The sequence below is a fragment of the Echeneis naucrates genome, chromosome 1 (genome assembly GCF_900963305.1).
Source record: "Echeneis naucrates chromosome 1, fEcheNa1.1, whole genome shotgun sequence".
Taxonomy (NCBI): Eukaryota; Metazoa; Chordata; class Actinopteri; order Carangiformes; family Echeneidae; genus Echeneis; species Echeneis naucrates.
Window position 1 is genome coordinate 5300217 of NC_042511.1, and position 16354 is coordinate 5316570.

At 43.6% G+C, this 16354-nt stretch overlaps 3 protein-coding genes across 7 annotated transcripts; 2 read left to right on the plus strand and 1 right to left on the minus strand.

The window, feature by feature from the left end:
- Positions 1-658: 658 nt before the first annotated feature.
- Positions 659-8656, minus strand: slc26a11 (solute carrier family 26 member 11). Of its 3 annotated transcripts, none has more exons than XM_029512884.1 (14): positions 8534-8656; positions 7591-8016; positions 7129-7321; positions 6714-6799; positions 6110-6344; positions 5819-5997; positions 5620-5692; positions 4982-5093; positions 4829-4884; positions 4139-4279; positions 3929-4056; positions 1746-1845; positions 1531-1664; positions 659-1433 (listed from the first exon to the last, which is right to left on the minus strand). In XM_029512884.1, the coding sequence occupies exons 2-14, from the start codon at positions 7912-7914 to the stop codon at positions 1326-1328; spliced, it is 1869 nt and encodes a 622-aa protein (XP_029368744.1). In that variant the 5' UTR covers positions 7915-8016; positions 8534-8656; the 3' UTR covers positions 659-1325. The 3 variants fall into 3 exon arrangements, with proteins under 3 accessions (XP_029368744.1, XP_029369499.1, XP_029370333.1); XM_029513639.1 differs by having other exon boundaries at positions 8459-8542; XM_029514473.1 differs by lacking the exon at positions 8534-8656 and adding an exon at positions 8216-8334.
- sgsh (N-sulfoglucosamine sulfohydrolase (sulfamidase)) lies at positions 7236-14305 on the plus strand. 3 transcript variants are annotated; one of them, XM_029517291.1, is made up of 10 exons: positions 7236-7251; positions 8777-8860; positions 9709-9869; positions 9944-10049; positions 10131-10495; positions 10754-10835; positions 10929-11132; positions 11709-11875; positions 11995-12212; positions 13655-14202. In XM_029517291.1, the coding sequence occupies exons 1-10, from the start codon at positions 7236-7238 to the stop codon at positions 13836-13838; spliced, it is 1587 nt and encodes a 528-aa protein (XP_029373151.1). In that variant the 3' UTR covers positions 13839-14202. The 3 variants fall into 3 exon arrangements, with proteins under 3 accessions (XP_029373151.1, XP_029372322.1, XP_029371496.1); XM_029516462.1 differs by lacking the exon at positions 7236-7251 and adding an exon at positions 14216-14305 and having other exon boundaries at positions 8701-8860; positions 13655-13850; XM_029515636.1 differs by lacking the exon at positions 7236-7251 and having other exon boundaries at positions 8701-8860.
- Positions 14306-14928: 623 nt separating this feature from the next.
- Positions 14929-16166, plus strand: npb (neuropeptide B). Its single transcript, XM_029519662.1, has 2 exons — positions 14929-15218; positions 15750-16166. Exons 1-2 carry the CDS (start codon positions 14955-14957, stop codon positions 15876-15878), a joined length of 393 nt encoding a protein of 130 aa, XP_029375522.1. The 5' UTR covers positions 14929-14954; the 3' UTR covers positions 15879-16166.
- Positions 16167-16354: the final 188 nt, after the last annotated feature.

Consider the following 16354-nt stretch of genomic DNA (forward strand, 5'->3'; position numbering starts at 1 on the left):
GACCCAAACAGATGTGGTGGGAGGAAACTCACGCAAGCACGGGGGGAATGTGCAAACTCCGCACAGAAAGGCCCCAGTCAGGGAACTGAACCTGCAACCTTCTTATTGTGGGGCAACAGTGCTAACGACTACGCCGCTGTGTTGCCCTTCAACTGGTCGTGGCAGATGGCCGCCCCCCACAGCCTGGTCCTGCTGGAGGTTTCTGCCTCTTAAAGAAAGTTTTTCCTTGCCACTGTCGCCAAGTGCTTGCTCATCGGGGGATCTGTTGGGTCTCTTTAAATAATTTTATAAAAAGTTTGGTCTAGACCTGCTCTATACGTAAAGTGCCTTGATATAACTTTGTTATGATTTGGCGCTATACAAATAAATCTGATTTGATTTGATTTGATTTGAAGTGTACAATTCCACATAAACATTTCCATGTGCACAGACACACACAAACACAGGCCCATGACAATGTACAAATTTTATTATTAAAAAAAAAAAAATCAACTAGAAATCCTTTTATAAATTTGGTGATGTCATTTAATCAGCATCCCAGCTATGAGTTAGTCATCAGTCTTTAAATTCATATTTAGTCTCTGGAGCTCACCTATTGGTAGTTCTAAAACAAAACAGTGAATGCTCTGTTTGTTAAAAAAAAAAAAAAAGAACAATAAAAATATACATTTCAATATACATTTTAGTATTTAGTATAGTTAGTATATCATATCCTTCATTACTTCATCTCATCTAAACAAAATGCTAAGTGTCAATGAGACATGGTCCCGTGTTATTATGCAATAGTAATCTACAATGGTAGTGTCGTAACCTCGGACATTGCACTCATCATTGAATCATTTCTGGTCATCAAAATAAATTTGCCAGATAAAAAGTTCAGGACAACAATGATTTATTTCAATAAGCTGTCAAGCAGTAAGCAGTCAATGTATATGTTACTTCTGATAAAAAGAGGTGGTTTGTCACCTGTTACAGCCCAATAATGTCAGATTGGAAAAATCTATGACTTCCTGCATGAGCCTGATGGGTGGTTTTTGGCTCGCAAGTGAACTTAGCTCACATAATGTGGGTGCAGCATGCAGGACTGTAGTATTCAGCCAATCCCTGTCTTCCCTCTGACATCAACACAGCTCTGGTTTGTTGCGTTTTGGTTGTCATTAGAATCACTTCCTTCTCAGTTATGTAGAAATCATCTTATTTTGATACATCCGAGATGTAGTCATCTCTCCTTTGTCAAACCGTAAGCTGGTGGTAGCAGTGCTGTTGTAGCCGTGAAGTCCAGTATCAAACATCTTTTTTCCCAGACTGTGACTGGAGAATTTCTGTCAGTCATCGAGCCAGTTCCCTGACACCATGTGTAGCGCCGCCTCCACACTGTCTGCATACTTGAAGCCCTGCAGATCAGCTGCCAGAAGAACCTTCAGAACTGAGGGCTAAAAGAGAGATGGGCAAAAGACAGACAGAGGACATTATATTCATTCATTTTGTTGTTAGAGCTGGATTCTGGCTCCAAGTAAGAGATAATCATACCTGCAAACTGCAAAAGACCAGTCGTACGCCACGTAGTTCGAACTGCCTTAGCAAGTCCCTGAGCTCGCTTATCACTGTGTAATCAATAATACTGATGTGATGGCAGTCCAGGACCATTGATCGGGGAGGATTAGCTGAAGGAGAGAAAGGCAGAGACATTCAGGTAAAACAGGAAAAACAGAAAGAGGGGAGACAGATTGGCACACAAATCTTACCCTGCAGAGCCTGGGTGTGTATGATGTGGCTGGCATACTCCATGGCAGGAAAACTGAGTCCACTGTTTAAATCCATCACGAGGGCACCGTGATCAGTTACCTGCACACACCGGGGACACAGTGTTATCGCAGACACGTGGTCTTCCCTGTTGAAAAACACTGTTGGAGTTTTGTGTTAATGTGAGTTGTAGAGGCTGGTGACTAGAGGAGGAACTGGTTTGCTTCTGTGACCAAAATCGTAATAATATTTTTGTTCTCGGTGGCATAGTGGTTAGAGCTGTTGCCCCTCAATAAGAAGGTTGTGAGTTTGGTTCCCTGTCTGTGCGGAGTTTGCATTTTCTCCCTGTGCCTGTGTGGGTTTTCTCCGGATACTCCAGTTTCCTCCCACTGTCCAAAGACATGCATGTCGAGGATGATTGGTGACTCTAGATTGTCCGCAGGTCTGAGTGTGAGAGGTTGCTCGTCTCTGTATGCTGCCCCTGTGACGGACTGGCGACCTGTCCTGCATGCGCGGAGCATTGGCTGAGAGTGGCTCCATGCCCCAGAAAAGTTTAAGTGGTAGCAGATGAGTGAGTGAGTGCCTTTTTTCTCATGAGTACTGATGTTTCTCTGAACCTTGCTGTGCTAAGATTAGAATTAGGGGGGCATATGGGTGACACATTATATCATGGTATATGTAATCTTAATATCAATTCATTTTTTGAAACTGATGGATTGCATTTGGCTAATCAGGTAAAAACCCCATATGTCCTTTAAATACAAAGCTATATTGCATTAGAACAGTCAGTAGAAAAATTCCTTCTTTTTTTTTTTTTTTTTTTTTTTAAATCGAGGTGGATAGCTATGGCAGTAGAGTTATTAAAAAGGGAAACTTATCTTGGTAAAAATGTTGGTATATTTCCCAACTTGTCCATCAACCAGTAATATGGACATGCAACCTTTTTCCCTGGGAGTCTTTCAGCCTCAAAATAGCAAGTTTAAATTTAGTGGAAAGAAGTTTTCACTAAGCCCAGAGCAGGGGAGAGTTCAGTGGGAGGCCCTGAAGGTCAGAGAGTCCTGGTGCAGCAGTAAATCTTACAGAAGCAGGCTGTGCCCATGCTGCTGATAGGACAGATTTATGACAGACGTATGCTATAACATTGAACCCTTCACTGATAACAAAACGCCCTTGAATGGACAACAGCTACTGTTTCTGTCTCTCAGAGTCTACTCCTGAACCAGTGGATATTTTTGGTCAACAGACCAACAGGATTTCTGCACATCCCTCTTTAAGACACGACTAAAAAGGATTGTAGACTATTTGGGGGAAGGGCAGGAATGGAAAGACATTGGGGCTGTTTTAGTGAGAAGTGAGATGTTGTCATACGCATCACAGAATATTGACAGTTCCTTTGCTCTCCTCCATCAACCTTCAATAAACACCCTCAGCATAAGCCAACCCTGGCTGTTGTGTGCTTCTCAGTTGCCTTTAACTGTGATTGAAAAACTCTCCCTAACAACAAGCTCTGATTTTGTGTAAAGATGCAGTCTGCAAAATTGTCTGTGTAATGGAAGATTTCTGGCCTTTGCAAGGTCAAACTCTGGGGTTTGTCTTATTAACAACAACAACAAGGCGCTTTTTATCTCTATGTTGAATTTTATTTGGAGCTCTGGTTGGTTAAAGGCTCATCTGTTAACTCAAGCATCCAAGTTATTGGAAAATGTACAAACCTACAAACTTGCTTCCATGCAGTCCTCAATAAGGATGGTTCCAAACCTTTAGGCTGGGGCCCACTGGTGGGCCATGAAGGTATAACAATTGGGCCACAAATTTTGTAAAACAGTATGATCAAAGTTAAAATTAGTATTTTTTTAATTAAAATAAATGTTTGTAATTGTTACTTTAAAGACATGTAAAACTAGTAAAAATGTTTCTTTTGTTCTCCTTTCACTAAGAGCTTTCATGTTCTTTCTGGCTGGACCACATCTTATATTTCTTTTTTTATCTAAGTCTGATTACATGCTAAATGATTACATCCATGCCAAAACTGGAATATCAAAATCTTAAGTTGTTAGAAACAGGAAGAATTAAAAGGAAAAAGAGTCGAGACTGATGGCGAATAAAAAAGTGATTTAGCCTCTGTGTTTTATGGGAATTTCGAGCGTAATGCAAGTTGGAAAACCATATATTAAAATTACAGCACCTTTATCTGAGGTCTGGCCATGTTGTACAGCAGCAGGACTGCAGATACAGCTACACCTCCTAAGATGCCGTACTGCACCTTCCAGAAACTCATCAGGAACGTCACCACAAAAGGCAGCAGGTCCAGCTCTGTGGACAACAGCACCACACTTAGTTAAGCCATCAGATACATGCAAGGTAAGCTCAAATACAAAGCTGAGCAAAGACGTACTGCGTATCCTCCACATTTTAGCCACAATGGGATAATCCACCATAGGAGCCACCGCACAGATGACGACAGCAGCCAGAGAAGCTTTGGGGATGTAGTAGAAGGCCGGCATAAGGAACGCCAGAGAAAGCAACACAATCATACCTGCAAATACCAGCAGAAGGAGAAACCAAGAAACGTGAACAAAGGAAGACAGAAAATACAAAGTCACATAATATGTACAATGACATGATTATTTTCTGTCCATCCATTTATCTGCATCTCAGTCAATAATTGTATTTTGGGGGAAAAAAAAAAAAGCTATTGGTTTTCATTGATTAGAAGATATATTAGAAGAGGCACTTTATAATAATGAATTGAACAAGAAAAACAAAAGATATACAGTGAAGAAGTTACACACTTGATATGGGGCCGTCTTTAAAACTGATCACACTAAATCCTTCTGTGACTCCTCAGTCATTGACTGGTAATAAGCCTAAAAGGGTTGGAAGCATGTTGGTATGTTTTACACTGATCGTGAAAGCAAAGTGTGCTCTTTTTTTTTTTTATTCAACAGCAATGCACAGATTCCCTGAGCAAAACGGTGATGTTAAGGTTGTCTGCTGGTTGTTTGCTGAAGCCTCTGTGTTTTTAACACCACCAACAACATGGAGATGGTGACAGACAGAGACGGTGAGCTGAGTCGGCACTCACTGGTAATGATTCCTCCAGCTGGAGTGCAGACTCCAGTCTGGGAGTTCACTGCTGTCCTGAGTGTGAAGAGAAAACATGACAGTGTGCATATTTTAATGTCTGAGCTCTCTCTCTCTCACTCACTCACTCTCTCAGACTCACACACTCACACACCTCCCAAAGCTGCCGGTGACAGGGTAGGCTGACACGAAGGATCCCATGATGTTAGTCACACCTATTGCCAGCAGTTCCTGGTTGGCGTCGATCCTGTAGTCGTTCTGGCTCGCTGAGAATAAGTAGGAAGTTAAAAATCAGTCAACAGTCTGAAAGAGTCTCCAAGTCTAATAATAAGGACTGAATGAACTAAGTTTTAACTTGTTGATGGAGATTAAAAAAAATAAATAAATCAAGGGTATGCTAACACACCGATGTTTAATTGGCATAATTCAAAGGTATACAGTACAGACTAAAAGTTTGGACACACTTTCCTATTCATTTGAATGAGAAGGTGCATCCAAACGTTTGGCCTGCACTGGAAACTGATCCCATGCTAGCAATTGACAGCCAAGATGATGGAATTAAAAAAAGTTATAGGATCATTACAGATACAGCAGATCTTCTCCAAAGTTTTGTCAGATTATCACTGTAAAGAGCATCCTCTGGTGACCAAGAATGTCTGAGCCAAATCAGTGGACATCAGCCCAATCGTTGTTAAGATATTTTAATCTGGTCCAAGCTGATTGAATGACCAACAGACTCTCACTGGTGTCATTAGTGGCTGATAGCATGATAGCATCACGAAAAGCACTTACCAAAAGCCTTTGCAATAGCAATGCTCTCCAACAGACCCATGAAGGGAATCACAGCAAGCCCTCCTCCGAAGCCCTGCACAAAAGCGGGAAGAGAGACAGAGAACAGGACTGAGTTCGCTGTATTTCCAAAGAACTGGAGAGATTTTCAATAATTTTTCTAAAAACTTTCACTTCCTGTATCTTACTATCTGCTCTTCACCTCTACAACCTCCCAGAAGGGGACAATGGTGCCGTTGGCTGTGATGTCTGAGGTGGGAGGGGGCCTGAATGGCGGGAGCCCCTGGGAAATTTCCCCAGTGATTGTGAACACATTATGACCGTAAGCATCCCAGGAAAACGCAATGCAGGAGGCAGCCACGACCACCAGAGCGTTACGCACTGACCACAACAGATAGGGAAAAAAGGGAAAAATGGAAAGTTTTACTGTCATTGCCATCCATTCCTGCAGAAACGGCAGGTGCAAACACACAATCAGAGCACAGGTACTGACTGGTAGCAACAATCCACACAAGCTTCCCGGCCAATGTGGAGTTCCTGGAGTTGGTTTCTGACGTTGAACCGTCGTAAGAAACCAGCTTCTTCTTCATAAGCATCAACATGACCAGCAGGCTGAGACAAAGTAGACCTAGAACCACATCACCTATCCTGGCCTCTGAGATCCTGTAGAAGGTGTAGTAAACCTCCAGAAAGAACTGTTGGGGAATCCCTTGAAGTCCCAGAATATTCTGCAAATACAAACAACAGGACCATCACTAATTCTATAGACCATTTAATTGACAGATTACACACAGAGAGATAATTCATTGATTACAGCAGTTCTCAAGTTCGAAAATAAAAAGGCTGTGCTTGGGACCGGCAAAAGCCTACTACTGAGCTACGTCCCCTGGCTTGTGTCTTTATAAATATATATCTGAAATAATTTTACATTTTCTATTTTTTTGATGGGGACACAACTAACTTATTTTCATTGTTGGTTAAACATATGTGTGATCAGTGCAACATGTTCAGGGCAGACTAGAGTCTACAACAGTGAGTTGGGTTAGCGTTAAACAGGCTGAGGCAAGTGGTTTGCCATCTATAAAAAGACAGCTTACCTTGACCTGGCCAAAACCAATGGTTATTGCAGCAGCACAAGTGAAGCCTTTTATTACAGGGAAAGAGATGAAGTCCACAAGGAAGCCTGCAGGAGACAACACAGGCAGTGTTTAAGCATGGCTGTCACAGAAATTGTGTGGAGTTCAGCTCAGGAAGTTGTAGATGGGGTGGCTGGAAGTCATGCATTTGCAAACTGAGAACCTGCTTGCATTTCTGCAATTCTGTTCCTAAACCAGTTTGTACATGACATTTTTGTGATTAAGATGTTAATTCAGTTGGTTTGGGTTGTGATATAGATCTCAAATTTCAGATCAAAATATTTTGTCACATTGTGAAGAAAACCTTTATTTGATTAAATGATCGAAACCACAAAATGGTATCGCACGGTTTCCATGTGACTCCGGAAGATCTCACCTAATCTCAGTAATGCCATTCCAGCCTGGATGAGTCCACAGAGGAGGCTGAGGAGCACAGCGCGATGTGGCTGCCCTCCCACCACGGAGAAACACAGGAGGGACATGATGGCTGTGGGACCCAGTGTCACATCCTTCGAGGTTCCCAGGAGGGTGTAGAAGAACCCCCCCATGAAGGCAGAGTACAGCCCGTACTGTGGAGAGAAGAGAAGGTTACTTTTAGATTACTAACGATGAAAGTCTCTGGCCACTCACTGTCAAATCACTTAAATATGTGCAGCGTTGGTTTTCATGTTGCTATGCTGACGGGGGAACGTTTCTCTATGTGCTCAGTTTAAAATGTGTGCACCAACAGGACTTATGACACCACAGCTCGTTTGTAAGCCAGTTGTTTAGAACAAAATACTTCTGAATGGTTTAATTTGATTGAGAAGATGAACATTTGCAGAGAGCTGAGACTCACCTGTACAGGAAGCCCAGCTACTTCAGCATAAGCCAGTGCCTGTGGTACAGTTGTCAGCCCGACAGTGAGGCCTGCGAGCAGGTCCATCTGCAGCCACCTCAGGTTGTAGCTGGGCAGCCAGGAGAGGAAGGGCAGCCAGGCCCTCAAGGCGCTGAGGGAGCAGCATTTCTGCGCCAGCCTTCGTCTCAGCAGAGGCTCCTCCATCGTATGGTAGGCAAAGCACGTTTTCTTGTCTCCTTGAAAAGTCACGCATTGACTTGTGGGAAATGCTGTTTCTTTTGGCTTTGGCCTTGATTCTGGGAGTCGTGTGTGCCCACAGCACATTTGCTCTGTGTCACATGTGTCAGACTGTCTGTGGGTTTTCCTGGATGAATACACAGCTCATCATGGGGACAGGGTGCCATAGCTTCAGATACATGTTATGCTCTGTATGGCGTAAAAAACAACAGTAAAAGTCAATCACCTGCTGCTTCCAGTTCAGACACACAATAACTACACCAGGACGGTCAGGTATTCTAATAAGGTAAGCCTGACCTGTTTTTCTTTGACCTTTGACCTTAGCCAGCTTTCAGAGCACAATAACCACATGGTGATCATATGATAGGTCAGTGCTTTAGACACTTACCTCCCAGCAGTGATGAATTTACAACAGCCACAGCTTTCTTTTCTCCACAGTCACCAAATAAACATAAAAACTCCCTGACAAAGAAACATTCACACATGCGTGGGACAAAACTTTTCTATCTGGGCAACAAGCTGCTGCACTAATGGAACAAAAATAATCCACATTTACAAACAGGATCAAACAAAAAGAGGAAAGTTCATTCTTTCATTCATTCATTCATTCATCCATCCATCCATCCTCGACCTTGGTCAGGGGTTGCTGGAGCCAGCGCCAGTGGAAAAAGTAAAGCAGAATAGAAAATCCAGCTGACAGTCTCACCGTGTCTCCCCTCCTGTCTCTGCACTGATTTGTTTTCTGGTCCTTTCTCTCCAGCTGTCTTTCTGCCACCCTCAGCACTTCCACCGCTGCGGTGAGAGAGCACCGAGAACTTCCTCCTTTCGCTCCTCACGTGACCACCGTCATGTGACCACGAGCGGCAGCCGGAAGTCGAACCCGGAGTCTGAGGAGCGGACACACTCCGTCCACACACACACACACACACACACACACACAGACACACAGACATGCTGCTGGGGTTGCTTTGGCTCGTTCTGGCATCTTGTTGCACTTTGGAGGCGAAGAGGAGGAATGTCCTCCTCATCATCGGTGAGTGAACTTCTGACGATGACCACGATCAGTCAAACACACTTACACACTCTGTCAGTCACAAAGCTGCAGTCAGTCCTGTCAGCTGTTATGAATCCTCCTCCACGGAGACTGCAGTGTTGCTCTTTGCTGGTATTTATCTGTCCAGGTTTTTAGCAAAGTTTCAACAAAACTTAACTGGATGTTATAACCTGCACTTGTCCCTGGATTGTTATTTTTTGATTTATTTAACCTTTATTTACACAGGAAATTTAACTGAAACTTCTCAGGAGAGAGCTGTTTTCTGACAGACACTCACATTAATCAATAAAGTGCCAGTTTGACTGCACTGGTTCCAACTAGATGTAACTAATAAACTCACTGTTGCCTTCAAATTAATCCCAAGCAAAAGTTATAGTTGTATAAAAAAAAATACCCAATGTTAAAAAAAAGGCTGCTTTATTCAGAAATACTATTTTTCATTAATTAAGTAATCCGCTGCAATGCCTGACTTGACATGTCATGTATTTAAATGTCAATGCTGATTATGTCATGATTTTAAAAGTTGATGCTGAGCTTGAGCCCATGTAGTACCCAAGGCTAATTCCACTGACCTGGAGGTGTGGTATTAATAAATGATTGATAGATGCCGACCTGCATGAACAGTTCCTTTGGTCAGGGGATGGTTGTCATGGTTTGATCCAGGATCATCCGTCCTACTGAAGGGAATCTTAGTGCTGCGGTTCTGTACTGATTTTGCCGTATACGGAAAAAAAAAAAAAATCATCATCAGCATTAAAAAACCAAAATTGCATAGCTGCCAATAATTACAGTATGAATGAAGTGCGGTTGTGTTTGCCTTCCTCCAGCTGATGATGCGGGCTTTGAGACGGAGGTGTACAACAACTCCGTGGCACACACTCCCAACCTGCGCTCTCTGGCCGAGCGCAGCCTGGTGTTCAGCAACGCCTTCACATCTGTCAGCAGCTGTTCCCCCAGCCGTTCCAGCATCCTCACTGGCCTGCCGCAGGTAATGCACGTGCACACACACTCATTCATTTGTTCAAAGTGCAGTGTTGATGCGTGCTTGTCCCGTGTTTTCAGCATCAGAACGGCATGTACGGACTTCATCAGGGAGTGCATCATTTTAACTCGTTTGACGGCGTACAAAGTCTGCCCCTGCTCCTTCGCCAGGCTAATGTACACACAGGTAAAAACAAACTTGGCTTGGCACACATACATTCCACCGTTTCAAATACAATCTCTCTGTTTTACTCTCTTCTTCCTGCAGGTATAATTGGGAAGAAGCACGTCGGCCCTGGATCCGTATACCCTTTTGATTTTGCCTACACAGAGGAGAACAGCTCGGTCCTCCAGGTGGGGAGGAACATCACCCGCATCAAACTCCTGGTACGCAAGTTTTTTCAGACCCATAAAGAGGAAACCTTCAAGCAAAGGCAGAAGAAAGTGGAGACGAAGACGACTGGAGATGAAGACAGGCCGTTTTTCCTCTATGTTGCTTTTCATGACACCCACAGATGTGGACATTCGCAGCCCCAGTATGGAGCCTTCTGTGAGAAATTTGGAAATGGTGAAATGGGAATGGGAAGAATACCTGACTGGACACCAGAATATTACACACCGGAACAAGTAAAGGTCAGTGATACGGAGAGCTTAGTTACATTTACAATCGAAATTAAGCCATTAGCTGTTATACCTGTAAACGTTACCTTTTCTACAGTTACAGACCTGGTAAATTTTTCTTGCAGTTACTGTAAACGTGCAGGTGTAAACATATAAATGTCAAGTAGGAAATACTTTTACAAGAAAATTACACAAATTAATCTGGCAACGAAATAATGACATAATGGCAACACAAGTTAAATGGGTCTGTTTTCATATATTGCACTTCAGGTTCCTCATTTTGTGCCGGACACGCCTGCGACGAGAGCCGACATAGCTGCACAGTACACCACGGTCAGCAGGCTGGATCAGGGTGTGTGGCAACTGCAACGCGTAAATGAAGAGGATGGAGGGAAGACATTCTTGTATGAAACTCGGCTCTAATGCTGCAAATCTCCCTCTGCAGGTATCGGATTAGTCCTGCAGGAGCTCAGGGAAGCTGGTTATGAGAACAACACATTGGTCATCTACAGCTCAGATAACGGCATCCCCTTCCCTAACGGCAGGACCAACCTGTATGACTCTGGAACAGCTGAGCCCATGCTGGTGTCCTCTCCAGAGCACAGGGAGCGATGGGGGGACACCAGTCAGGCCTACGTCAGCCTTCTAGGTAAGAAATTGATGAAACAAAGAAGATGAAAAAATTTATTAATATAAGAAAAATGGCTTTAAGAACTTTTACAGTGCAGAATGCAAAGTTTGGTCAGGGAGCATTTGCTTGGCCAAAAAATGCCAGTGAGTATAGAGTCATCCGTCAGTGGGAGGCCGCAGGTTTCCATACAATCGGGGAAGTCATTGTGGTTGCCTATACTGTGGCCACAAGAGGGAGTCCTAATGATACTTCAGATAAAACAGGACAAACTGAAAGCAGCTAGAAATGAATGTAAATCTGAAAATATCATACATTTAAACAATAGTACCGACTCAAAACAAATAGAGATGGACATAAATAGATGGCAGATGATAGCATATAATTATTACAAAGTACACATGGCAACTATGAAATTCAGTGTGTAACACGTAGCTGCTGTCCTTTGCAAACAGTGTATCTCACATTTTCATGTATTAATCACACAGTACGCGGTTTTTCCTTGGTTAGACACACTAAAGACGTGGGACTAATTTCTCTCCCAACTCTCTGTTCTCTCTTTTCTTTCCTCCTCTTCTCCTTTTCTTTTGCCGGCAGACATCACCCCCACCATTCTGGACTGGTTCTCTATTCCCTACCTGTCCTACAGCCTCCCCGGCAGCCCTGCCACCCCGGTCCACCTCACCGGCCGCTCCCTGCTGCCTGCTCTGGTCACTGAGCCCAGCCACTGGCACACTGTCTATGCCAGCCAGTCCATCCACGAGGTTTGTGAGCGTTGTTGCACTAAAGCAGGATGTCACTGCTGTCCCGTGGGACAGAAACCGACTCTGATGAGGGAATCAAGCACAGGGCCTTGACTGCTATGCCGTCATTTTGATTTCAGGTAACCATGTACTACCCAACCCGCTCAGTCCGCCAGGGGGCGTACCACCTTCTCCACAACCTACACTACCGCATGCCTTTCCCCATAGACCAGGACCTGTATGTGTCACCCACCTTCCAGGACCTGCTGAACCGCACCAAGCTGGGCCAGCCTACGCACTGGTTCAAAAGCCTGGAGCAGTATTACTACAGAGAGCGCTGGGAGCTGTACGACTCCAGGTCTGTTAGAGCTGCGAGCAATACACATCTTCACGTCTGTCTCAGCTGAGGGAAAGAAAAGTGTTGGCTGTGATGATTCAAATATATATATATATATATACACACAACACACAGAGGTTCCATGACACTTTGCTGCACAACACCAAGACCCACCGATTTAAATGAGGTAACACAGTAGTTTGGTGATCTAGGGAAATAACCGTCACAAAGGAGAAATATGCCCTTAAATGCTATGATTAATATTCGCTAGGGGAAAAAAGTGTGATTGATTGTTCTGCTTGGCTTGGTGCCCTCCTGTAGAGTATATGTCTCCATAATAATAGGAAAATGGCAGCACTGCAGACATAAAAAACAGCAGCAGCAGCATCTTCTATTGTGTTGCTATTCTAGAGGGATTTGTACTGACAATCAATAATCAGATCTCACCCAGTCGGCCCATATTTAGCCTCAAAGATTGGTAATTTATTGATTATTTGACACCCTAAATTACACAATATATGAATGTAAAAACAAAAATCCCTCAAACGCTGAAATGAATTTAAACAAAGGTATCAGTTCAAAGTTTGTCTTGTGATTGTTTACCCATCACAGATGCTGTTTTAAATTTTGATTTGAATGCTAATGTTTAAACAAACACTAAAGCTAATGCTTTTGCTTATTGCTCAGATAATAAAGAGCCAACTTATCGACTGAAGTTCAGTAGTTGATGAAATGTATCAGGAAACTTGTCAAACTTCTTTCTTGTTACAGCTTCTATTTTATGCCACTCTGAGTTTTGGTCCATTGGCTTTTAAAGACATCATCTGAAAGATAATTTATTCATGTTAGTGGGCTCTATAGGGCCACCGTCAGCTGGGTCTGGCTCCGGTCCCCTGTGGCCCTGATGGATAAGCACTATAGAAGATTGATGGATAATATCACTGGTCCCTTGCTTCCTCTGCCTGATCTGATCAAAATGACAGCGAATAAACATGCTGCCTGTGGTAAAGATCTACGTGAACCATTCACCTCTGTATTTTCTCTTGGGATTGTTATACTACCTTTACGTCATAGAGAATGACAGCTGATTTGAGGTTTTGTGTTTGAATCACAAATTAGCAAAAAATTATTTTTCCCGGCAAATGGAGCTTGTTTATCAAATATCATTCATCACATTCATCACTCGCATTCAAAAACATGATGTAGGTATTTCATAAATGAGTCATACTGTACTGTAGTGGTGTTGTATATACGGGACACCTTCAGATATAAATGTAAAATATAATAAGTTATTTAGATTATTTCAGCTGGGTGTAGATTTGTTTCTAAACTGTAAGGTGCTCTATTATAATTACATTGAGGTGTTAGGGACCATTTGGTAATGAGAGTCAATGTAAATGCTAAACAGGTGTCATAAAATAATAACCTGTGCTGTTTAACAATGAACTTCTTCGCCAACACAGGACGGACCCACTGGAGATGAAGAACCTGGTTTCAGACCCATCCTACAGCGCCGTGCTGGAGAGCCTGAGGCAGAGTCTGCAGAAGTGGCAGTGGGAGACGGGAGACCCCTGGGTCTGTGGACCAGACTATGTCCTGGAGGACAAACTGCAGCCTCGCTGCAGACCTCTCTACAATGGACTCTGATGGACTGTAATGGTACTATTACTCATCCTGATTGGCATAATGTCTGCATACATGAACTCATTCATCTTATGTAAATTATGTTTATTTGTGTTTATATTTGTGTATGTCACTACTGCTTTTGATGCTCAACAATGAAGTTTTGTATGTTTCTGATATTAGCTTTTAGTACAGCTTCCTTTGCCTTTGGATAAATTCATTATTCCCGTCACTGGTCTGTCTAATCTGGATCTATGCATTGAAGGTGCATTTCCCCAGTCTTAAGGCCGTGGCACAGACAGGCCAACCTGGCTGCACGATGTTGAATTGTTTGATATGATTTATTTAAGCGGATTATGTTAGTCACCATCAACGCTCTCTCGCTGGTCTGCTGATTGCAGATGTGGTGCAGTTGAGGACGCATGACCGGCCACGTCGGTGGATCGATCAGGAAAAGGGTTTTTATTGATACGGGCTTGTTTCTACCTCGGAGCTCCACTTTGAAAAGAGACCGATTCGCACTCCGTCCATCATCTACAAAGCTGCTGAAACTTAACACAATCTGGATCAATCAATCAATCACTGACCCGTGTTTATTGGTCTCCCCTCCTTTAAAAGAAAAACTAACTCCTCGTCCATTGGTCCAAAGCCACGCACGGTGACTCTGCTCAGTGTTTTTGATGCATTCATACCGTGATGAAGAGGAATTCTTGTTCATGTGTCATTAGTTTGACAATCATTTCAACATCTGGGTGTTTTGACCGCGTTGGCTGCGCTGTCAGGTCACTTTCACCTCAGCCGATGTCAGCGAAGGACTGACATCTGTATAACTGCCCAACCTCTTCATGCTTGGTCCACACACACACACACACACACACACACACACACACACCCCTCCCTTGTCTCAGCTAAACCAAGAAAGACGGATCGATTCGGATTGGTCTTTTTTTCTGCTCCCGCATTAAGATGCATCATCATCCGCCCACCTCAATTTTGATTTGACGAATGTCCTGGATCACGATAGCGTCGCCCAGTCAGCCTATAAAAGCCCCAGAAAGTTTTTCAAACAGCCAACAAAGCGTTCAGCAGCAGCCAGCTGAGAGAGAAGCGCCGTTTTCCTCTGCGTAAAAAGTTCCAGACATGGAGAGGTCGGTCCGGTTTGCCGTGGTGTGCGTCGGAGTGTCTCTGCTGATCTCCTGCCACCCGGTGGAAGCCTGGTACAAGCAGTCGACCGGGCCCAGTTACTACTCAGTGGGACGCGCCTCCGGGCTGCTGTCCGGCATCCGGAGGTCACCGTACGTCCGGAGGTCCGATTCCGAGGAGACGCTGATGGACAGCAGCGAGACAGCAGGTAACAACGTGATCACAGAGACCAACAGACAGGTCTCCATCCTCAAAAGCATGGTGAGTACAGTTTATATGCTATTCACTTTATTGTGTTTTTTTTTTATTCTCACTGGAGATAAAACGAAGAGGTGGCGCGTAACGTGCGCTTTCCATTCGGCACAACACCTGGCCTCCATTTATGGCCGTGCGTGAAACAAACTTAGGTTTTCTTTTCTTTTTTTCATAAGGAAGGAGAAACAAACAGTGTCGACCCAAACTGGCGAAAATTTGGATTTAAAAAAATTGTGCGTAAAAGCGCAACCCGGTTTGTGCTGCGGGTCAAAACGCAGCCGAGAACAAAGTTCATGTTCCCAATTTATATGCACCAGTTACCGAGGAAAACACTCAAATAAGGGCAATGATGACAACCAAACTGTAAAACTAAAGAGTTTTAATAATTTGGTTTCTCAGTTAACGCATTAATGAAATTCAGAGAGGGAAGAGATTTAGATCGTGAATTACATGAAAGTGAGAAAAGCTCCAGTTAAAAGCGCGTTCAGCGGAGTTTCAGATGCAGTAATTTGCATCCCTCACTCTCACCACTTGCAGGCCATCTGCGTGAAGGACATCTCTCCAAACCTGAAGAGCTGCGAGCTGCTGCGGGACGGGACGGGCACCTTCCAGTGCAAGGCGGACGTCTTCCTGACCCTGGACTCCCTGGACTGCCTGTCCACTTAAGACCCGGTCAGACAGGCGGGGACAGTCCTCGTCCTCCACCGAGACCCCGGGACCTCCCCTCTAAGAAAACCCAAAACAAACAAACAAAACAAAACAAAAAAAAAAACAAAAAAAAAAAACGATGAAATGAAAGAATGGATGAGTGTTTGGCTTTGGGGGTGATGGTGCACATGAGATCCTGATCACCACCGCTCATGGAAAGCTGCAGACTCTGAATGTTCTTATAAAAAAAAAAAAACTAAACAAAACAAAACATAAAAAATACAAACATTGTCCAGTTTTTGCTTTGGTTGTGCAGACAGGAGGATAAAAAAAAATCAGTACCAGAGATGTTGGGTGAAACCATTTTCTTCCAGATGGCATCACGTCTGTACTGTTCATCCCTTGTTATGTATCCACCGTTACCAAAATGTATTAAATGTCCAGAAAGTTGACTGCAGAGCAGATTCCCTGTAAAGTACTTTTATTTATTTTAT